The sequence below is a fragment of the Vulpes vulpes genome, chromosome 1 (genome assembly GCF_048418805.1).
Source record: "Vulpes vulpes isolate BD-2025 chromosome 1, VulVul3, whole genome shotgun sequence".
Lineage (NCBI taxonomy): Eukaryota > Metazoa > Chordata > Mammalia > Carnivora > Canidae > Vulpes > Vulpes vulpes.
Genome location: NC_132780.1, coordinates 81,135,724 through 81,159,203, shown reverse-complemented (window position 1 = coordinate 81,159,203; position 23,480 = coordinate 81,135,724). Strand labels below are relative to the sequence as shown.

The following is a 23,480-nucleotide window of genomic DNA, read 5'->3' as shown; positions in this document are numbered from 1 at the left end:
CTGGGTACATGGGTGAGACCAGCAGGTATTTGTCATGCATTTTACCCTCACAAAGCTTATATTCTGGAAGAAATGTGTCATATATATATAACAGGGAAATTAATGCTATGATAGCATATCATTAGCATATAATATATACTGAAGGGAAAAGAAAACATAGACTACTGTAAAAGTTCAAGGGAGGGAGAGAGAGAACTTTACGTGGAACAGTTAAGGAGGCTACATACATGAATGGAATTGGAACTGAATCTTAAAAGAATAGTAGTGTTTGCATAGTTGCAATGAGAGGGAAGGATATGCCAGTATTGTAATTACATAATCAAGGAAATATTAAAGTATAAAATTGTTTTTTGGGGTTTAAAAAAATTTTTTTTAAAGATTTTATTTATTCATGAGAGAACAGAGAGAGAGAGGCAGAGACACAGGCAGAGGAAGAAGCAGGCTCCATGCAGGGACCCTGATGCAGGACTCAATCCCGGGTTTCCAGGATCATTCCCTGGGCTGAAGGTGGGCACTTTAACTGCTGAGCCACACAGGTGTCCCTTAAATTTTTTTTTTAAATTTTAGAGAGCAAGCGAGCGCGGGGACGGTCAGAGAGAGGGGGAGAAATTCAAGCAAACCTTGTGCTGAGTGCATAACCTGATGTGGGGCTCAATCCCAGGACTCGGAGATCATGACCTGAACCAAAATCAAGAGTCAGATGCTTAACTGATTGAGCCACCTAGGCACCCCCAAAATTGGCTGTTTTAGTAAGACTGATAAGCTTCTGTTAACCCTTAATACTCCTTGGTTGAGTTCACTGAGATCTTAGGTTTCTATGGTGTTTGAATTTTCCACAGTTCTGGACTAGATGATGAGGTACTAAGAGTGACACTTGTGCCCAGTCTCAGCCACTCCCCAGTCTGGAAGGGCTCCTTTTTGTATGTTTAGTTAATGGGAAGCTGAAAGTTAGGGAACTTGTTCCGGTCATTGACTTGGTGTTTATTGGCTGAATGACTGAGAAAATTATTTTCTCTGACCCTTTTGCCATTTTGCTTGCTTGTTTTTTAAACTAAACCAGTGGTTTTAACACATTTTAATTGAAGGTTAATATGCTGTAGATGGGATGCTTGACTGGCTCAGTTGGTAAAGCATGCAAAACTTGATCATGGGGTCATGAATTTGAGCCCTATGTGTGGCATAGAGTTTACTTAAGATAAAAAAAATATGCTATAGAAAGATGTACAAATCATAAATGAATAGTTCAATGAATGTTCACATATAGACACACACAAACCATAAGTTTAAAAAAATTTTTTTAAGGCAGCCTAGTAGGAACAATAAAAATACAAAATAGAACTGTATTTAAATGAAGGAGCTTGGGTCCAGGGCTTATCGTTCCCACTGAGTCCCTGACATGATCCTGAAGGGCATTTCTGGCTTTATGAATTTAAAGATAGATTGATTTATTTTACAGAGAGAAAGACCATGCAAGCAGGGGGTGGGGCAGAGGGAGAGAAACAGACTCCCTATTGACCCACTGAGTGCAGAGCCCAACACAGGATTCTATATCACGACCCTGAAATCATGACCTGAATCGAGTCAGACGCCTGACTGAGCCACCCAGGCATCCCTAGCTCGGTATGAATTTAAATGTTTGTAGTAGCACTTGGGAAGTATTGCAAGGGTCTGTATACATCCAATTAAAGAGAGACATGCTGAAGGGAGGGGCTTTCCAGTTTTAAGATAACAGAAAAGATGTTTATGCCTCCTCTTGTATATCACTCCAAAACAACCAGAAAGCAGGAAGCAGAAACACAAACTTCATATTTCATTATCTCAGGGATTATGCCTGCACTCCTAAACCCTGTAGTGAATGCAGATGGAAAGCGGATGGAGTAGTAACTGACTCAGAAGGGTGCAGGAAGTTGGATCAAAGAGCCTGCAGAGGGGACCATTGCAGAAGCAGTTTGCTCTGCACAACTTGATAAAGGGCTTAGAAATTGGAGGCACGAGGATCTTGGAAATAAGAGATGAAGCATGGGTCTGACGAGAGGGGCTGCTGCCTCAAATTCCATATGGAGGAACAATTAGTGCTAAGCCCTAAGTAAGAAAATTTCCAAGAACCAAAGGACATGAGTATAGTTTGAAAAGATCATGATGCCCAGAATATGGAACTTTTTCTAAAAAGAGAGAGGGAGAGACAAAAAAAAAAAAAAAAAAAAAGAACCATAATATCACCATAAAATTCTGGAATATTAGGGATAAAGGGAAGATTCTAAAAGTTTCCAGAACAACAAAACAATCTATAAGGAATTGGTAATCAGAAAGGCAGCAGACTGCAGAATAGCAGCATTACAATCAACAAGTCAGAGGAACGAACTGTCACAATTCTGAACTGAAAATGATTTCCAGCCTTGAATTCTGTACCCGCATATATTGTCAAATATGTAAAATAAAGATAGTTTTAGACCTGTACATCTCAGTCTTTCTCTTTTAAAATACTCCATGTGCTGTTTCAAAGAATACTTTTAGAGTGATTGCTTTAATAATGTCAAAAGATGAGGGAGGAGAGAGTAGGAAAAAACAGAAAGAGGAAGCCCTGGGATATAGGAAGGTAGAGCATCTGGTTCAGGAGATAGATAATGAGAATCCCCAGTGTTAAAAGGGAACTCCCCTGACGAAAGCTGTGCAGCAGGCCTCCTGGGCCTCCGGATTCAGAGCAGGAGGAGGAAGGCACTCAGAGGGAGTCTATCCAACAACAACAGAACACTAATTAGATGGGTTTGACTGTGAAAATCTTACTGAGAAGTTGTTGGAGGATACTAATATTTAGAAAACAGTTAAAAAGAAAGAGCTTCAGGGTGTGTGTGTGTGTGTGTGTGTGTGTGTGTGTGTGTGTGTGTTTTGTTTTGTTTTGTTTTGTTTTGTTTTGTTTTAGTTATCTCTACACCCAGTGTGGGGCTCAAACTCAGGACTTCAAGATCAAGAGCCATGCTCTTCCACCTGAGCCAGCCAGGTCCCTAAAGAGCTTCAGTTTCTAAGTGCAGGATAAACAATTGTATAAGAAAGGAAACAAGCACTGGATTCTTGGCTCAGCTGCAAATTATGTTTACAGTCATAACTGAAAATGGTTTTAAAATATTATGATATTGGTTGGAAAAAGGGAAAGGAGCAGAATACATGTGAGAGAGCTCAGTCTTCGTCTAGCATATAATTTGAAACAAGAACCTAAAGACTATAGCATGGTGACTGTAGTTAGCAGCACTGTATTGTTTATTTGACAGTTGCTAAGTGAGTAGATCTTTAAAATTCTTTTTATCACAAGAAGAAAATATCGTAACCATGTGTGGTGATGGATGTTAATTAAATGTATTGTGGTAATGGTTTTACAGTACATACATATTACCAAACCATTGTGATGTGCACCTAAAACTAATAGTGTTATATGTCAATTATATTTTAATGAAAAACATAAAAGACATACTTTAGAGATAATCACGACCAAAAATGTAAATACTAGAAGACACAGCTAAGAGGATTTAAAATGACAGGATTTAGGGAGTAAGATTGGAGTCAGGGCAAGTCTGCTGGTTTTTATCACAAACTTTGACATTTAAAGAAACTCAAAGAATGCTTGTGAGAATTACTTGAGTAAAAATTGAAATGGGAAAAATATGATGGGCTTGCTGACAACTGAATTTTTAATTGAGGACTTGCTTTACTGGGATAATGCTGTCCAAGGGAAAGTTCTCCCTTAGAGTTTTTGATTAGTAGTCATTCGTAAGGCCACATTCAAATGGTAACATATGATCTAAAATTTTTCTGATGGAAGAAAAATTCACTGAGTGGTCTTGGTCTTTGATTGAATAGAGTGTCTTCATTCTAATGCATGCTTTGTCATGGTGCCAGTAATCCTAAATTCAGTCATAAAACCAAGGTTCCCGTACTGTTGGCTCAGTGATGCCCTAAATTCTCGGGACTTCTTGCTGATTTTCTGCACTACACCGCTCCCCTCTCCTCTCCTGAACCACAAAGATTCAAAACGGGCTTATAGGCATTGAAATGTTCCGCTTTGCCTTCGGTCTTGCCAAGAGGAGAGCTCTACATTCGGTGGTTCCTCTCAAACAGTCGTGCTGTGTACTGTGTCAGATTACAGGCACACAAAGATGAACAAGAGAACTTGCAATTTCGTAGGGGAGGATGATAAGTAAATGGGTAAGTGGAGGACAGAATAATAATAAGTTTAACAATCTATGTATATACTAGATAAAGTACATTTCTGCTTTTGACCCATGGACACTGGAAGTTGTTTATAGTAATGTAAAATGATTGTTAATATAAAATCTGTAAGTTGGTGTGTATGTCTTTTTCTTTTTCTTTTAGCTGATAGACCAGTTAAAGCCTGGTGGGAGATTGATATTGCCAGTTGGTCCCGCAGGTGGAAACCAGATGTTGGAGCAGTATGACAAACTACAGGATGGCAGTGTCAAGATGAAGCCCCTGATGGGAGTCATATACGTGCCTTTAACAGATAAGGAGAAGCAGTGGTCCAGGTGGAAGTGATTTTATCTTCTGCTCTTTCTTCTTCCACACATGCAAGGTGAAGGGTGTGGATTCTAAGACATTAGACCACAAGAGCTGCTTTTTTGGTTGTCACCTTTATGCTACTCCATTTTAACATCAGAAATTCGCTACATTAAAAATCTAGAAAAATTTTGCATGAGTCTGCCCTTCTTTTGGTTTAACTCATGTCTTTGGGAAAGGGGGGTGAGACTTGGTTGGCACAAAGGTGGGATTTTTTTCCCCTTTTTTAAAAAAAGAGGCTTTTAGCCACAGTTCAGAATTTTGTTAAGGATGTTTTATTATCAGCCGTTCTGCTTCTGTATTCACAAATCATTTTTTGTAGCTGCTCTGTGGTCATGGAAACAAACGCTTTGGTCTGAAGAGAAGGGGCCATCCTTTCCTGCCCCATTCACACCCTGTTGTACCATTGTTACAAAGAGAAAGAAGGGAAAAGATACTCTTGTCCCAATTTTCAAAGGTGTCAGAATCCGAGAGAGGACATTTTTCCTCTCAGCTTTCTCTCTTTCAATCAGATTCATTGACATTCTGTCTAACGATCCATGTCTGTTTTACACTCGGCTACTGTTTCAGAGCTGCTATAAGAAATAAACTTCTTGCCAGTCTGTGGCAGCCCATTTTGAAACCATTCTAACCAAATTCCTGGGGTGGGGTGGGGTGGAAGGGGGAATTCAGTGAGCTCAAAGCGAGTACAGTGCCCAGGTCTCACAAACCCACCCAAAGGGCCAACAGCATGCAGCATAATCCTCAGTACAGCATGGCTCATTATAATGCCTACTTGTGTTTTATGTCTCAGCATAATCAGTATTTTTTCTGAAGCCAAGATTTCTCTTCCTCTCTTCTTCCCCTCCCCACATCCTTCAGTGGGAAGGAGTGAAATCAATAAGTAAGAATGACATTAGCTAAGACTAGTAAAAATTAAATGATAAAATAAGAAAGGTTTAACAGTTTCCTAGTTTTAGAATCTTTTTTTATTTGACAGAGGTACTTATATTAAGATAATTATTTTTTCAGTAAATGAAAAAATCACCATTTTCAGTAAAATGGTGATTGTAAGTTTAATAGACCTCTTAATTTTATTTTTTTGGAAAGAGGAAAGATACCTTTTGAAAGAATGTTTAATTGCATAAATGGTAATGAATCTGAGTTTTTCTTTTCATTCTAATTGGCCATTTCTGGGATATCTTACTAGGAATTGCATTTTATTCTTCACATTATGTGGATATAGCTATTTTCTTTGAATTCTAACCTGGAGCACAGCCACTTCTTAAAAAAAGAATTAAAAAGCTAGGAGTCCTGTCAGTTACAGTCATATGGTTATTAAAACTAGTTACAACCTTCCTTGACTTTGCTTCTAGTGTGGTTATGTAGTTATATAACCGTATGATTGCTGTTGTATAAAAGGGGCAAATATACACTGAACACACTGAAATTTGATTCAAGTAAGAGTTCAGATTTTCATTAATAAATTTAAAAGCTTTCTTTGCACAATTAATATTAGTATTGAACATTCCACTGCAGTTTGATGATGAAGGAATTACAAAAATATATTTCATTTTTATAACCAGAGGTGGATTTAGCAGGAAGTAAATGAAACTTAAGCTTTGGGACTTTCACATGCTTAGGGGCCTTCCTGGCCTGACATCTGATTTTATTTATATGCATTCTTGGTTTTGGTCCTCCTTTTCTTCCTTTAATGAAGAGGTTCCCCCCTTCCCAGGTCATAGAAGCTCTAGATTTCCACAGTACCTATATTCACCCATTATAAAACTAAACTATTTATATTAAATATAGATTAACTTTTAAATTTATGAACAAGTCATTTACCAAATATACTTAGTCATTTACCAAGTATTTAAATATATATACTTGTTTTTCTTTTTAGTTTTCAACTTTTTAAAAGATTGAGCAATTTTACATATATGTATCACTGAAAACTTTTCTCTAATTATACTAGAAGGATGTCCTAATTCTTTCTCTTGTAAATTTTCTATTTGTTCAAACACATTTTCCTACATCCAAAGATATAGTGTGTGTTTTTTTAAATTTTTGTTTTGTTTTAAGTAAGCTCTATGCCCAGTGTGGGGCTTGGACTCAAGACCCTGAGATCAAGAGTCAGGGGCTTTACCAGCTGAGCCATCCAGGTGCCCCCCAAAATAATCAGTTACTTAGTTGTATAGATTTAAAGAATGTAAAGGTGAAACAAAAGCTGGAAACAATTGGAAAAAGCAACTGCCACATTAAAAGAAAATTTTGTACTGAAAGAAATTACTAGAAAATAGGATGTTTGAAAGGGTAAAATAACAACAGTTAACTTAAAATCTAAAGAGACCAATCATCCACTATTTCTATTCGTATTCTTAGACTCTCAGGATCCAGACAGGCCACAAAATATGCTCAGCTAGGATTTTAAAGTGGTTTTTGTCAAAGGGTTATTCAAAGAAATACAGGAAAGGTTATGGGAATCAGTAAAACATATTGATATGACCAGGGCAGGGACCTCCCATGCTAGGCGCCTACATAAGGGGAGGAAATAATTTTACTGGAACCCACTGAGAGTAGGGACTATACTAGGGCCATGGATACATAGCTGTGAATTTGAAACTGACCATTCTCATGGAACTTATGGTCACGTGGGAGATGCAAAAAAATCTAGAGAAGATAAATGAGCAATGAGAGTGTAGTGTGTTTAGTAGGGAGCAATTGAAGTGTTGAAGACAGACAGTGAAGTAATCAGAATTACATTTCAGAATGATGACTCTGGCTGTGGTGTAGAGAGTAGATTGGAAAGGGACAAAACGACAGAACAATGTGGTTGTAGCAAGTTAGGAGGTGAAATGGCAGTGGCCTAAATAAGGCAGTGGTAGTAAGGATAGAATGTGGTTAAAAAGACCTGCATACCATTTTCTGAGTGCCCATCCCACATTTGGGAATTATGTCAAAAGCTCCTAGTCAGTCTTATTGCCAGGTTCGGTGGTCTCTATTCTTTCATATTTTCTTCAGAATTCATTTAACAGCTCATCCCCCAAGCTTTCTTCTGAACCTTTTCTCTCTCTCTCTCTCTCTTTCTCTCTTTTTTTCCTGAATCTTCTCTTGCTTCTCACCAACCTTCCATCCTTCTCTTCCTGAGGAATCCAGAGCTAGTTGCAGTGCCCTGTGAGGGTGAGATCCAATCTTTGCTGTATGGGAAAGAAAGAGCCCTAGTAGGCATGCTGAATTCTCGTGCCAAATAAAGCCCAAAGCCTGAATGTAGACTTACATTTCCTTATACTTGGAAAAATATTGTTTATAATTTTGGTGGAGTAATATAATAAAAGGAGAGACAATGCCAGAGGTATGAGCCATAGATCTAGATAGAACCTGTGGTATTATGTTCATGACTATGGATGTGTAGTAGTTGTATTAGTTGCATCATAAACTTCATATTTTTAAATTTTTATTTTATTTTACATAAGTATTATATGTAGGAATCAATATTTTGTTAATCATCTGGTAAGTTTTGTTTTTGTTTTTAATGGTCACAAGAGACAATGGAAGAAGTCCGTCTCTGGTTTGTGAAACCAAGGAATGTTTCAGGATTCTCATTCAATAAGCGCTTTGCTTATTGTCATCTCAAAGTGCCATGCACACATGAAAAACATGTTATGAATTGGTTGGGAATTTTTAAGATTGACAGTGTAGGTCCTAGGGTATCCAGTTGATCCTGTGTTCATATTTTTTTGTATTGTCCCTTTTTAATTTCTTTACATACATTACAACATTATGACGTATTTTGCATTTTTTGTTGCTCTTGGAATTCTCATAATGCTTTGTACAATTTATTACCTCAAAACCTGTTAAGTAGAAACCATTCATGGATTTTGATTGTTGTTTCTTGATAATACATCTTTTCATTTGTTCTTGAAAAGAATATATAATACTGGGATGCCTGGGTGGCTCAGTGGTTGAGCGTCTACCTTTGACTCAGGGCATGATTCTGGAGTCCTGGGATTGAGTCCCACATCGGGCTCCCTGCATGGAGCCTGCTTCTCCCTCTACCTGTGTCTCTGCCTCACTCTCTGTGTGTCTCTCATGGATAAATAAATAAAATCTTAAAAAAAAAGAATATACAATACTAATGTTAGTAGGTTAGAATTAATAACCTAATAAGTTATATATAATTATACATTATATAATAAAATAATATTTATATAGTTGGTAACCTAATGAATATGTTTGGCACATATATAATAAAGAGACTTTCTAGAAATTTAGGACATAATACTTTTTATTGTAAGTGATCTACACATGTAAGTCAGATAAAGATAGTTATGTAGAATTTGGAACATTAAATGGAAAAATAAATAACGTGAAAGTTATATAGATTTTGGGGTATTAGGATGGACAAGATTATATGTGCACTGATAGCAAATTTTTGGTTTTCTTTGGCACCCTAAATGTTAAAATTCAGATCTATAAACTTAATTTCTTTTCCTTTTTTTTTAGTGCTATATATTTCCTTCTATTTGTTTTTAATAATTCTGTTTGACTACCAAAATAATATATGTATAGTGTAAAAATTTTAGAAGTACAAAGAATGAAATAAAAATCACCCACAGTCCCAGAACCTAGAGATATAACCACTATTAACATTTTGGTAGATTTTTTTTTTTTTTACTCTTTTATCCATAGTTCCGTATACATCTTTTTGTAATCCTGAGATCATATAATAGCATTATCTTGTAATCTTTTTTCCTATTTAATAGAATATCATCAATATTGTCCCACTTTTTTTACAATATGATTTTTTCCTCCATTTTATTGATATAATTGACATAGCATTATATTACTTTTATGTGTACAACATAGTGATCTGATATAGGTGTGTACTATAAAATGATTACCACATTAAATTTCATTTTATGATTTTAGGTCTTACATTCAAGTCATTAATCCATTTGAGTTGATATTTTTGTATATGGTGTAGATGGTGGTCCAGTTTCATTCTTTCCCATGTGGCTGTCCAGTTTTCCCAGCATCATTTACTGAATACACTCTTTTACCCACTGTATATTCTTGGGTCCTTAATTGATGATATATGTGTTGGTTTATACCTGGGTGCTCTATTCTGTTTCATTGACCTATGTGTCTTTTTATGGCAATACCATACTATTTTGTAAAGTAGTTTGAAATCAGGGAGTGTGATACCTCCAGCTCTGTTCTTTCTAAAGATTGTTTTGCTATTTGGGGCCTTTTATGATTGTATACAAATTTTTGAATTATTCTGTTTCTGTGAAAAATGCTGTTGGGATTTTGATACGGATTACATTGAATCAGTAGATTGCTTTGGGTAGTATGGATAATTGAAACAGTATTCATTCTTCCAATCCATGAGTATTATGTCTTCTTCAATGTCTTTCATTAATGTCATACTTTTCAGTGTACAGATCTTTCACCTGATTTAAATTTGTTTTAGATATCATATTCTTTTTTGATGCAATTATAAATGGGATTGTTTTCTTAATTTCTCTTTCTGATAGCTCATTATTGGTGTATAGAAACAAAATTGATTTCGGTATGCTGATTTTGTTTCCTGCAACTTTATTAGTTTATTAGTTTTGACATTTCTTTGGTGGTTTATAGGGTTTCCTATATATAATATGTTGTCTGCAAAAAGAGACAATTTTACTTCTTTCTTTCCGATTTTGATGCCTTTTATTTCTTTTTCTTGCCTAATTGCTCTGGCTAGGATTTCCAGTGCTATGTTGAATAAAAGTGGCGAGAGTGGGCATCCTTGTCTTGTTCCTGATCTTAGAGGAAAAGCTTTCAGCTTTTCACCACTGAGTATGATGTTAGCTGTGGGCTTGTCATATATGGCCTTTATTATGTTGAGGTACGTTTCCTCTATACCCAGTTTGTTGAGAGTTTTTATCCTTTTCCTTTTTAAAAAAAATTTTAATTGAAGAGGATATTTGGAAATGTTGTATTGTTGGGCAGTAAGGATATTTATTTATCATATCCTTAATGCCTTACGACAGGCAAGTCAAATGTGGTAAATTATTTTACAAAAACAGTAACATCTTCAGTTCACATTTTAAAAAGAACAGTGAATTTATGAATGGAGCACTTTGCAAGTGAACTCTTTGTAGATGAAATATTTTAATGCTTGCATGAATTTAAGTAAAATTTATTCTATGAGAATTATAGTGCTTAAATTATTTAGAAGAATATATTAAGAGGAGCCAGAACTGATAATTTGTCATTTAATAGATAATCCAGTACTCTATGACAAAGGCAGTTTGTGGGAGAAGTAATCTTTAAAATAATTTCTCACACGATTTACACAATTCAGTTTTAAAAAGAAGCATACTATCTGATAGTCCCTTAATTCACCACATATTTGGGACATTTTAGCTCTGTTTACTTCCCCTTCAGATTTATTTTAACTTTTAAAAAACTTTAAAATTTTTATTGTAGACAGATTGTAAGAACAGTACAAAGACTTCCTGAATCTCTTCATCCAGAGTTACCAGTTGTTAACATTTTCCACATCTGCTCTCTCATTCTCTCTTTCTCTCTCTATATGCATGTAGGTCATCTGAGATTTAGTTGCAAATGTCATACTTCTTCAACCCCTAAAATTCTTGAGTGTTTAACAATGTTTTTGTCACTCATTACCCTCACGTATGAAGCTTTTTGGTAGCTTTAATTTTTTTTACTTTTAACAGCTTTATTGAGGTATAATTTATATGCTATACAGTTTATTTTAGGCTGCATTCTTCCTTCCTTCCCCTCACTGGCAGTGGCTGGTACAGTGCTGCAGCTTGCTGAGCGAGTGATTTCCTTTGGAGCTGACAAAGCTGCCTTTTGAAATCATCTGGCAGATACACCTACACAGGATGCTTTTTCTCCCAGAGTTTGGGTTGAAATTGAACCCACTCAGCATTTGCTAGCAGAGTATACTCTAATCAAAAGACCACATTTTTGTCCAGTTTTGTCAATATGTAACTATCAAAAATTATTCAAATTCTAATTACCCAATGTGATTTTATGATAGTGTTAGCAAGATCCTAGATCTAAAAATTAAAATTTCTCTGAATTTTTTATCTTGAAGGCAAAAAGTTACCTTTAGAATGAAAAATTGGAATCCAGGGCCTTCAGGTCTCATATTTCATTCTGGAGTAGCATGAGAGATGTTCGGATGGCTGACTTCCATTTTTGCCTTGACTTGGGACTGTTTGCTTTCTTGCTTTCTCTTTTTTTTTTGTTTATAAATGCTTGGGGATTGGTGTATTTTTACTTATTTACTAGTTGTATCTAAATTATTAGCCAAGTTTTTATAGTTATGTAACATCTACTTATATATTTCTCTTTTTTATCCTCAGGGATGAACTGTAAAAGCACCATCAGCTTGACCAGTAAATAATATTACAGTGGATTGCTCATCTCAGTCCTCAAAGCTTTTTGAAACCAACAGCATCACAGCTTGTTTTGGACTTTGTTACACTATTATTTTCAGCATGAAAATGTGTGGTTTTGTAGGGTTTCTAGTTCTTCAAAGAGGCACAGAAGCCGAATTGGTAAAGGAACGATGCAAAGTATAAATTTGTGTATTATTACTTTAACATGCCCACATTTTACTTTAAAATATTAAAAGACGGGGTTCCACAAATGGAAGACTTAGTTTGTGAATTGATTTCGAGGAGTGGTTTTTCTTAGACACTTATTAATTCTGTTTCAATATTAATTTATCAAATTGCTCTTGTGCATCAGATAACGCCACCATTCACAAGTTAAAATTCTTGGTTTTTGGATGTCTGTTAGATGCCACTAAGAAAATAGAGATGAGCTTCCTTTTTAAAGCTTTTGATGTGGTGTCATAGAGTAGCATGTTGTAGATACAATCAGCTGCTTTGTTACTTTAAAACTAAGCATTTGTAAATATTAAAACTTTAGAAGATGGCAGGTGATGTCCTTTATAACACTTAGCTATTCAGATTGGACATAACTGATATAGTTCGTCCTTTCCCTCTTTAAAATTATAGAGACTTGTAGCTCAGTACTGTTTTTTTCTGTTTCTAATTTGCTGCTGATAATGTATATGAATTTACTATGCTGTGTAAGCTGGGTCCTAGTCACTGAACAGTTTATGCAGTGCTGCTTTGCCAAATAAAGTTAAAAGTAAAAGAGGCATTGGTGGTGTTTGAATGCAGAAGAGAGAACCACATATCCACCAGACACAGAATGCTGTCTGAGATCACAGACATAAAATTGTTTCTCTGATGCTCCATTTTATGAAATCTGAGTAGCATGGATTTATAGCATTAATTCAGCTGTACATTTGTAGAATATGACTACATTCGGCAGACGGGGACTACACCTCATTTATCTTTTTTTCTCTGCTTAATACAGGGCTTACCCTCTTGTAAATGAATAGTAAATGCTGAATGAATGAGTGAGTGAATTGACTTCATGTCAGGGAAGAACAGAATCAAGGATAGATGTACCAAACCCCATTTCTCATCTACTAATAGATTTATTAATATAAGAACTGGAAAATGGGTTTCCAAGAGAGCAGTAGCACTTTGGGATCTTGCCTAAATATTGTGGTCTTAAACCTTTTATAGGGAACACCTGGGTGGCTCAGTGGTTGAGCATCTGTCGTTAGCTCAGGGAGTGATCCTGGGGTCCTGGGATTGAGTTCCACATCGGGCTCCCTGCAGGGAACCTGCTTCACCCTCTGCCAGTGTCTCTGCCTCTCTCTGTGTCTCATGAATAAATAAAATCTTTAAAATAAATAAATAATAAAAACGGATTTAAAAAAAATTATGCACACTTTTCACTGATGTCTCTTCTTGGGCAAGATCTCAGACATAAGAAACTAGTGTCAGTTGGTGGCTAAGACTTGTGAGTTTTAGTTCCTTGCTGGCTTCAGTATGCAGTCCAGTGGGCCATGACTCATTTGAGGTAGTTTCAAAGGTCAAGTATTCTTTAGAACTTAAATTGATTCTTAAACTTACTCACTGGTCTGTATTCTTCATAGCCATTGCCAACATTTTATTATATGTAAATCCCTATGTTAGGCCTTGGGGCTAGAAAAAAGTGCTTTCTCTCAAGGAGTTTACAATCTGAACAAGGGGACAGTTTATAAATATAGTAGGAACAAGTGCCACTTGATTGGTATAGACAAACGCCATGTGACTGATGAATTTTACACTTTTATGAATTCAAATTTTTTTTTAATTCAAATTTTTAAATGTTGAATAAATACGAGTGGATTTTAAGGGAATATCAATGGCAGAGATAGCAATAATGGATTTTAACTAGGTGTAAGAGCTTTTCTTTTTTTTTCTTTTTTAAGATTTTATTTATTCATGAGAGACACAGAGAAGCAGAGACCCAGGCAGAAGGAGAAGCAGGCTCCATGCAGGGAGCCCGATGTGGGACTCAATCCCGGGACTCTGGGGTCACACCTTGAGTGGAAGACAGATGCTCAACCACTAAGCTACCCAGGCCTCCCTAAGAGCTTTCTTTTTAAGAGAGCTGATTTTATATATATGCTGGTCAGAGACAAGAAATACCTCTTAATCTTTAGTATTCACAATCTCTAAAATGTTTTAGTATTCCATTTTTTCTTAATAGAAGTGATTCCTTTATACAGTATGAAGAGGACAGTGAAAATATTTTTTAAAGTTCCAGTCTTGTGAGATCCTATTGAAACAAGGTGTTTTTACAAATTTGATTTTATTAAAGCCCAAATCTAGCTCCAGTTAAGAATTAAAATGAAGAATTCTAGGGCTTTTAAAAAAATGTTTTTTATGATTTTATTTGAGAGAGAGAGCACGAGTGGGATGAGGAGCCTAGGGAGAAGCAGACTTCCTGCTGAGCAGGGAGTCCTATGTAGGGACCTGAGCTGAAGGCAGACACTTAACCAACTAAGCCACCCAGGTGTCCCAAGGATTCCACTTTCTATTTTCTTTTTTTTAAGATTTTATTTATTCATGAGAGAGAGGTGGAGACAGGCAGAGGGAGAAGCAGGCTCCACGCAGGGAGCCCCATGTGGGACTCGATCCTGGGACTGGGATCACGATCTGAGCCGAAGGCCGATGCTCAACCCAGATTTTCAGTTTCATGTCTCTTGATTTCTCCTACCGTTTTTCAGGATGATGACAGTGTTACGTCCCCATTGTACTTAAACAGGTGGCTCAAATAGATTGCCAGTAAGAAAATCCTGCGTGAAGAAAACTGGCTGTCTGTTAGAAACGACAAATACCCACCATTTGCTTCAACGTGGATGGAACTGGAGAGTATTATGCTGAGTGAAATAAGTCAATCGGAGAAGGACAAACATTATATGGTCTCATTCATTTGGGGAATATAAAAAATAGTGACAGGAAATAAAGGGGAAAGGAGAAAAAATGAGTGGGAAATATCAGAAAGGGAGACAGAACATGAGAGACTCCTAACTCTGGGAAACGAATTAGGGGAGGTGGGCACTTGACAGGATGAGCACTGGGTGTTCTTCTATATGTTGCCAAATTGAACACCAATAAAAAAAATATTTAAAAAATCAGGAAGAAAAAAAAAAGAAAACTGTCCCATTGTGGCCCACAAGGTTCACGTCTGTGTACTGTAATATAATAGACATGAAACAAGTCCAAGAGTTTCCTTATCTTTAATCCCTCTGCCAGGGCTGTGATAGTAGGTGCTAGTTTTAGTTCCCAGCTTTGGACTTGACCTTTGTGTTGTGTGACCCAGGGCTCCATGAAGCGCACCCTTGCTTGGTGGAAGAGAAAACCCCTGACTTTTAGTTTCCATGGATGCATCTTGAGGCAGGGAATCCCCTTCTTCTGCTCTTCCTCCCTCTTCCTGTCCTGTCCCTTCCTTGCCTGACTGACCTGAGAGGACATTCGAGGAAGGCTGGAGCTGAAGAACTCATTCTTACTCTCAGAGCGTCCTAATCGGATGAGCATCACAAGAATACTTCTCTTGTCCAAAGGGCAGGTGATTGCAACACCGAAGACATCTTAAATATGAGAGAGTAGCAACCCAGGGGCCTGAGGCAGCTGAGGACATTTATATAGGAATTCCCACACCCCAGACACGTCACTGTGACACCCCCCCCCCCGCCACACACACACACACACACACACACAAAGGATCACATCGAGTGAAGTAATTTTTTTTTTTTTTTTTTGCTGGGGCTGTTTATTTAGGTTTTCTGGTCATAATCCTATTAGGATTTTGCTTAGAAATGACATGATAGATAAAAGAGCCTGCAGAATTTCCATGTTAACTGTGTCAGTTGTAAATCATTTATAAAAAAGGCTATTTTCTGGAGAAAAAGACCTGCCATTCTTTAGGATCTTGGCTCCTTTATGTGATTAGCTTGTAGGGAACAGAGTTTGATCAAGCCAGCCAGAAGTTAGTTACAAGTGGAGGTGTTAAGGAGAGTCAGACTATTGCTCCTCAGCAGCAAACAGCATTGAAGGCACCATCTCAGATTGCACAGTTCATGGTTCTGATTTATTTAAATTCTATCTTTTAAATATTTTATTGATTCAATTTGCCAACATACAGAATTAACACCCAGTGCTCATCTATCATGTGCCCTCCTTAGTGCCCATCACCCAGTTACCCCGTCCCCCCCCACCCTCAAGGTTCTGATTTCTTTGTTCTATACACACATCTATAGATTACACATTTAGAGATTTTTCTAAGTCTTCGTTTTCATCTGTGAAACTGTAAGAGAACGTAGCTTTTTATTTGGAATTTTGGGTCTTCAGTCATATGATGAATGAAAATAAAAGAACTCTTTTTCTAAGTTCATGTACTTAGTATAATTTTTCCTAAGCTTTTTGGTAAAAGTTAAGACCATCTTAAAATGTGTTTTGAGGGCACCTGGCTGGCTCAGTCAGGAGAGCACATGACTTTTGGTCTTGGGGTTGTGAGATCGAGCCCCATATTGGGTGGTCGGTCAAGATTACTTAAATAAAACTTAAAAAAATTTAAAAAGTGTGTTTTGAAAAGTTTCCTAAGTTTTGAAATGATCTTTAAGTTGAATGATATTGTAAGTTGATCTCTTTCCAATTTACAGCGTGCTAAGTCACATACAAGACTCAGAACTGAGGTGGAAGAATTAAAATGAGTAGGAAAGAAGACACAAGAGAGACCCAAGTGAAACAAATGGAGGCTCGGTTCTAAGCAGTTCATCTCTGGACACACTCAGCTTCAATGGGCCTAACCTTATTTTCATCCTTGGTGGTTTTATATTTAATCAAAACCCTCCCTGTGTTTGCTCTTCAAGTAGCCATGGTGTATGCACTTTATTTAGGATTCTAGAATTGCACAGGACCAGAGAGCTGAGAAAAAAATGGGGCCAGTCTCCAAGAAAAAGCCACACAATTGCTTAAAAAGCCAAGGAGTTAAGAACATTTGTGAACAGCAAACTGCAAGCTAAGCTTTTCCCTCTCTATTTGGCGTGGGCAGTTTTTCATTAGAAATTGTCATTCAGTTTTAACACCAACAGTTGCAGAAAACCTGGAGTCCAGAAAAGAAAACAAGTAATTGGGAGTCACTCTGATAGGAACAAAGTAGTGCAATCCCCAAATATGAAATTGGGGACAACATAACAGAGACCCCAAATGACAATCTCAGGCTCAGATGCTTACGATACATGGTCTCCTTGCTGCAACGTAGGCAGAGCGCAGGAGGATCAGATGGTGCCTGTGCCCCAGACCACACCACGCTGTAGTACGTTTATGCTTGAGACATCCAGTGAATTCATCAGCGAGGTCTGCCTTAAACCCCCAAACCAAAGAACAGATAGAAATTGCATCTCTGCATTTGGGTTGTGGGAAAATATAGTAAAAAACAACATGAAACAGCCATCAGTGGCTGAGGAGGGTTGGTGAGCGTGAAAGTGAATGGTGGAGCCAAATCGCCAAATCACAGATTATGAAAAAGCAGGAGGAGAATGATGAAGACGTTCTGTCATTTTCCCGTGGAAGAGAACAAATCTGACCCTCCAGCAACAGGAAACATCCAAATGCTTGGGGAGGGATGGAGACTAGCTGTTGTCTACTTGTACTGAGAATTAGAGCAAAGAAGCCATGTGTTTTCTGAAAGGTGGCATCTGTGGGCCTTTTCCCAGCAAAAGATACATGAGACATAACACGTTTGAGCAGTAAATTGTGGACAAGCTTCCCTTTAAAATTATTTATAAATTATCTTAGATGCAGAACTCCTCCAATCAGACACAGGTAAAGTGACTTAGACAGTCTCATGCAGTCCATATGACAATATAACTATTTTGTGGACCTTGATTCTCTAATTTTTTTTAAATAAATTCAACTTGCCAACATATAGTATAACATCCAGTGCTCATCCCATCAAGTGCCCTCCTTAGTGCCCGTCACCCAGTCACCCCCATCTCCTTCTTTAATTCTTAATTTTTCCATTTGCAAAATAAGGTTGATATGATTAGATCCAGGTGCTATAGCATCAGCTCAGTAAATAACAGCAACTTATTATGATGATGAAACGGTTATTTAAGAAGGCATAAGAAGAAAATACAATTTATTTAAGGGATTTTGTACACTTGGATATGGACATCTTTTCTCAAGTATCTCAACACCATAGCAATACTAAACCGCGTTTAATTTCTTCATGTATAAAAAGATGTGCCGAAAGATGCATGCCTCATCAGTTTTTATTTTATTGGGTATGGCTATAGGTGACACCCTTCTCTAGAAAAAGCAAACTGCACAGCGTCACACAGAGAGTACAGATATCCTAAGTTCATTCACACAGTCATTTTTCTAATTTGCTCTTGAGGAGAACTTTAAGTCTTTGCTCAATTCTAATCATTCAACAAAATGCTTGGACCCCTCAGGAAATAAAAGTAACCAATTTCTTTGTTTTTCTAGAACTAACTTTGTTTATCCATGTATTCTGTTATATTTCTGACCCAAATTAAGCCCTTTGCTAAAAGGAACAACTTACCTCACTCACATTCAGTCTGAATATAAAGTGTTTTACAGTGTTTTCAAGTATTTTAAAAGATTTGCCACTTTGGATAAAAAGCCATACTATATTAGTAATATGTCAGTGTAGACAGGCACACTCTAGATTGCTCTCGGGAGAATGATTACTAGGTGTGTTTAATCCCGGCATTAAGTGATGCTGGGAATAATCTGCCTTTAAAATCCTACAAATTGATTAAAAGGGGAAAGATACTAAGCTTGATGCCAGTTTTCTGTAAGGGTGAATTTGTGCAAGACTGCTTTATGCTCTGGGAATACATAAGCCTGGCATTAGCTGATTGTACATTATAACATTTTATAGCATTAAACAAATAATGGAGAAAACTGGCCTATTCCATTGGATGAAAGAACCTGGTGATCCTTAAACATGTGACATTTTTACAAACGCTGCACCTAGAAATCCACTCAGTGCTCTGCTTTTCAATTTGAGTGCATCTTTCTCTTCCATCAACACAGACTAATGCTGAAGACCAGTGACTATATAAATAAAGCTGCTGTGTTCTGGACCATCAAGCAGTGTTGAGTAGATTGAAGAAAGTACTTTGCCCTCAGCTAAGTTTGTGTTAAAATGTTTGACCTGCCACCTCTGCTGCCACCATCATTTCCTATCTCCCTCCAGGATGACGTTACAGCTATTTGTAATCCAAAGTCTGAGTGTTTTCTCCCAAAGTCAGGTCTAAGGGGGCAGCCACCCAAACGATATGATGTCAGAGGCACTGGGATAAGCTCACACTCACCCACCCTGATGCCTCCTTGATGTGTTCACAAGGGTTACAATTAGATATTCCTGCCATGGGGAGCATTTCACTGAAGGTATAAATTCACTTGAGATCCATTCTCAGAAACAGGCTTTGAAGGGGAGAAGAGAAAAGCACTTGAAGCTTAATATGAGGAATAAGAAGGCCTCAGAACAAGAGAAAGCTGTGAGTAAAGTGGCCCAGGGGTGCCAGAGGCCAATGGCTGGCTTCTGAAAAGTAAAGGGTTAACATTGCCATCCGAAGGCCTTCCCTTGAGATTCTGAATTTTCTGCCTTGGCTAACTGAAAATTGCTATTTTCAGGGACAGCTCACATAAGTCAGAATTAGAGTCTTTACTCACATGGATTCCTCTCTAAATTTCAAAACATTTCATATACTCCCCAAAGAAAATCTTTCTATAATAAATAAAAACAAAGGTTTAGGGCTTGCAGAATTTTCTAGGGTTTCAGGATTTTTCTTAGCCCAGTTCAAATCAAAGAGGTTATAAATATCCAAACCAATATATGTATAAATTATAAGTAAAACATCCTCACCCCCAGCTATTTAAATGATACTTATTACAGATACATCCCATTTATGAGGTAGTCGGATTCCTCAGATGTGATGGGACGAGCTTTTTTAAGTTTCTGTTTCACCAGGCGTAGTCGGCAAGCAACCATGAGAAGCAGCAGAGCCGTGATGGCCAAACCCAGGGCCAGGGGTAGCACTGCACCTGTGAAACGGTTAGAAATGAACAGGGCAGGTCAGTGAATAGTGGCAACAATAGCTACAACTGACTGTATGATTAGCACTTTGCATGCACTGTTTTACTTAATCTGAACAACTCAAACAGGTACTGGTACTGTCACCATTTTACACGGAGATTAAGTAATTGGTGTAAGAGCACATAGTTTGTAAACGGCAGGTGTAGTTCTCAAACCAGATTTCTTTCAAACCAGATTCTGTACCAGGTTCCTACGAAATGTGGTGGCCTCAGTGAGTACAAAGGTAGCTCGCCCGCACACCCAGTCTGTGAATAGACAGGTGTGAGGACACGGTGGCCAGGGGGAGTTTTTCATAGTCAGAGATTACATTTGCGGATCCACACATGATCAGTCTCTCAAAATATTATGGGCTAACTCCTAATTTCTTGTACTGGTTAGGGCTTCAAGAAATTTATTTTCTTTCTTAATCCAGAGATCCTACTCTCAGCCAGTAAGAACCACTGTTGAGAGCTAACTTCAAAATATGCTGGTGTAATTCTGGCTAAGGGTACTTGAAGAATCTCTCAAGTCCTCCTTCACAGGGTTTCTCCTGGGGGGTGGGTCCTAGACACCCAGGCGAGAAGTAAGAAGGGGTAGTGAGAGGCCAGCAGGAGTCTGGTGGGGACAGGGCTGTGCCCCAGATCGGTCCTCCTTATCAAGCTCAGCAGGCTCTATTCTTAGTCTGATGTACTCTGGAGTCCCAAGCCTGGGAGACGATAGGGTGGAGCTATTTTTAGCTGCAGGGGTCTTGCCAACTCGTGGAATTAGAGGAGCAAAAATGCCCATCGCATCAGCTGATTCTATGACCTTTCATCTCACTCCTTTCTTCACTCATCCAGCATTTAGTAAGAGCCCTGTGCCTGGCACTGAGCTAAGTGCTGGTAACCAAGGACAGTAAGCCAATGCTACAGAGTGCCGGCACTGCTCCAGGTGCTTTGGTTGTTTAAAGAATGACTTTATTTATTTAAGAATAGCAATTTTGGGGGCACCTGGGTGGCTCAGTGGTTTAGCACCTGCCTTTGGCCCAGGGCGTGATCCTGGGTCCCGGGATCGAGTCCCATGTCGGGCTCCCAGCATGGAGCCTGCTTCTCCCTCCTCCTGTGTCTCTGCCTCTCTCTCTCTCTCTCTCTCTATCATAAATAAATAAATAAATCTTTAAAAAATAAATTTATTTGAGAGAGAGAGAGAACATAAGCAGGGAGGAGGAACAGAGAGAGAGGAGAAGCAGACTCCCCAGTGAGCAGGGAGCCCAATATGGGGCTTGATCCCAGGACCCTGAGATTATGAACTGAGCCGAAGGCAGACACTTAACAAACTGAGTCACCCACATGCCCCAAGAATGACTTTAAAAAAAGATTGATTGATTGATTGATTGACTGATTGATTGGAGAGAGAGAGAGATGCCGGTGGGGTGGGGATGGGGGCAGAGGAAGAGAGAGAGTCTTAAGAAGGCTCCACGTTCAATGCAGAGCAAGACACAGGGCCCCATCTCACAACCCTGAGATTATGACCTGAGCTGAAATCAAGAGTTGGATGCCTAGGTGCCTGCCACTCTTCTAAGTGCTTTATGGTGTAAATCATTTAATTCTCACAACTACCATATGAGTTGCTACTATTATTATACCCATTTTGCAAATGAAGGAAGTAAGACACCAAGAATTAAGTTATTTGTCTAAGTTTGTAACGTCAGTGGTGGAGCTAGGACAAGCCCCCAGGCAGTACAACCCCAGAACCACCACTATACAGTACTTCTCCAAAAGAGAAAGGAGATTTTACTTTTAATGACTTCAGGTCTGGGTAGACAAACATTTAAATAAAAAAATGCAATTAACTATTACAGTTACTATGATAGTTACTATGATATATGAAATGGAGATATAAAAGGAATGGTTCATATGTCCAGTTCATAGGATTTTTGTTCAAGTGGTTTAAATGTATGATGGAGCTCATTTGGGGTGGGTGGGGAGATTAGTTTATGTTCTGACATTTTCAGATTGAGATGCCTATACTTGATCCAGGTATAATTTTCTTTAGGTTTCTGGATTTTTTTTTTTAAGATTTACTTATTTATTTGAGAGAGAGAGGAGGGAGAGCACACATACCCATTGTAGGAGGTGGAGAGGGAGAGAGAGAGAATCTCAAGCAGACTCCTCGCTGAGTGCCGAGCCTGATATCACAACCCTGAGATCATGACCTGAGCCGACACCAAGAGTCAGATGCTTAACTGACTGAGCCACCCAGGCACTCCATAGATTTCTGGATTATTTGGGCCTATATATATATGAGAGTCTTTAGCTTCAAGGTAGTGGCTGCAGCCACCAAGTGGATGAAATTGCCAGAGAGAAAGGGAGAAGAAGGAAGGTCAGGAGTGAGGCCCCAGGAAACACCAATATGTAAGAAGGCAGACAAAAGACAACTAGTAGAACAGAAAGAGATGGATCCAAAGAGTTGCAGGACAGCCAAGGGAGGAAGGGAGTCTTGGAAGCACAGGGAAGAGACTTCAAGGAAGCCCTTGACTGAACCAAATGCTAAGATGAGGTCAAGTGGGGTGAAGCCCAGAGAGGCCAATGGACTTAGCAATCAGAAATTCACTTACAGGGAGCCTGAACATTGAGGGATGCTATTTTGGTTTTATGTGTTGGGAGAGATCTAAATTGTCTGCTGCTGTTGGGGGAATGAGCCAGTAGAGACACGGATTAGAAACAGGAGACTTCCTAAATGATGGGGAAACGTACCTGAGGAGATTAGGGGCTATATCAAGGTCAGGGGAGGACACTTCTCCCTCTTGTACTGCAGGTAAGGAAATGGTGTGGGTGCAAACAGATGGGTGTTCACCTTTGGGGATGAGAAGCTGAGGAAGATCACTCTGCTCGTTCAGAGCAGGGAGAGGACTAGAGGCTGCCCTTCTGAATGAGTGTGATCTGTGTAAAGATGGGCACCAGTGCTTAAGCCTCAGGGGTGGGGATGGGTGGAGGGAGCAGAGGGCGATGCTGAAGATCCCAATTCCAAGTCTGGGGTGCAGATGCAGCTCTAGTAACAACAAAGCAGACATACAATCTTGGGGAATCTTCTTTGTCAAGTCAGATAGTCAAATAGGACGTGGCTATACTGTCAAATGGATTCCTGTTTAACGATTTGAATGCAAGGAAAATGAAATCTCACATAATAAGCTTGCTAGAATACTGCAAATTATTCTAGATTTTTCAATACTCGTTTGGCATGGTTTCTTCATTGTCCTTAGCTTTGGTAACTTGAGATTTAAAATTTTCTAACCCCTTATAAAACACATCATGATATAATTTTCTCAGGAACCAGCGAAGGAGATGAATTGGATATTTTGTTCGCATGAGTGGGAGTAATATTCGTAATACATAACAACTGGAACGAGCAGT

The 23,480-nt window shown here is 38.3% G+C and overlaps 2 protein-coding genes across 4 annotated transcripts in view; one reads left to right on the top strand and one right to left on the bottom strand.

Moving 5' to 3' along the window:
• PCMT1 (protein-L-isoaspartate (D-aspartate) O-methyltransferase) overlaps positions 1-12,729 on the top strand; it is a 44,866-nt gene extending 32,137 nt beyond the window's left edge. The window contains exons 7-9 of one of the 3 annotated variants that reach the window (XM_072718840.1): positions 4,366-4,535; positions 10,292-10,435; positions 11,928-12,729. In XM_072718840.1, the coding sequence (XP_072574941.1) occupies positions 4,366-4,535; positions 10,292-10,435; positions 11,928-11,940 (327 nt within the window). In that variant the 3' untranslated portion in view covers positions 11,941-12,729. Of the gene's footprint in view, positions 1-4,365; positions 4,583-10,291; positions 10,436-11,927 lie in introns of all 3 variants that reach the window. The other 2 variants (XM_025997996.2, XM_025997995.2) reach the window with 2 other exon arrangements.
• A 3,317-nt stretch (positions 12,730-16,046) lies between these two features.
• The window catches only part of LRP11 (LDL receptor related protein 11), a 48,473-nt gene continuing 41,039 nt past the window's right edge, over positions 16,047-23,480 (bottom strand). Inside the window, exon 7 of the mRNA XM_025997815.2 lies at positions 16,047-20,057. Coding sequence (XP_025853600.2) covers positions 19,903-20,057 — 155 coding nt within the window. The 3' untranslated portion in view covers positions 16,047-19,902. The remainder of the gene's footprint in view (positions 20,058-23,480) is intronic.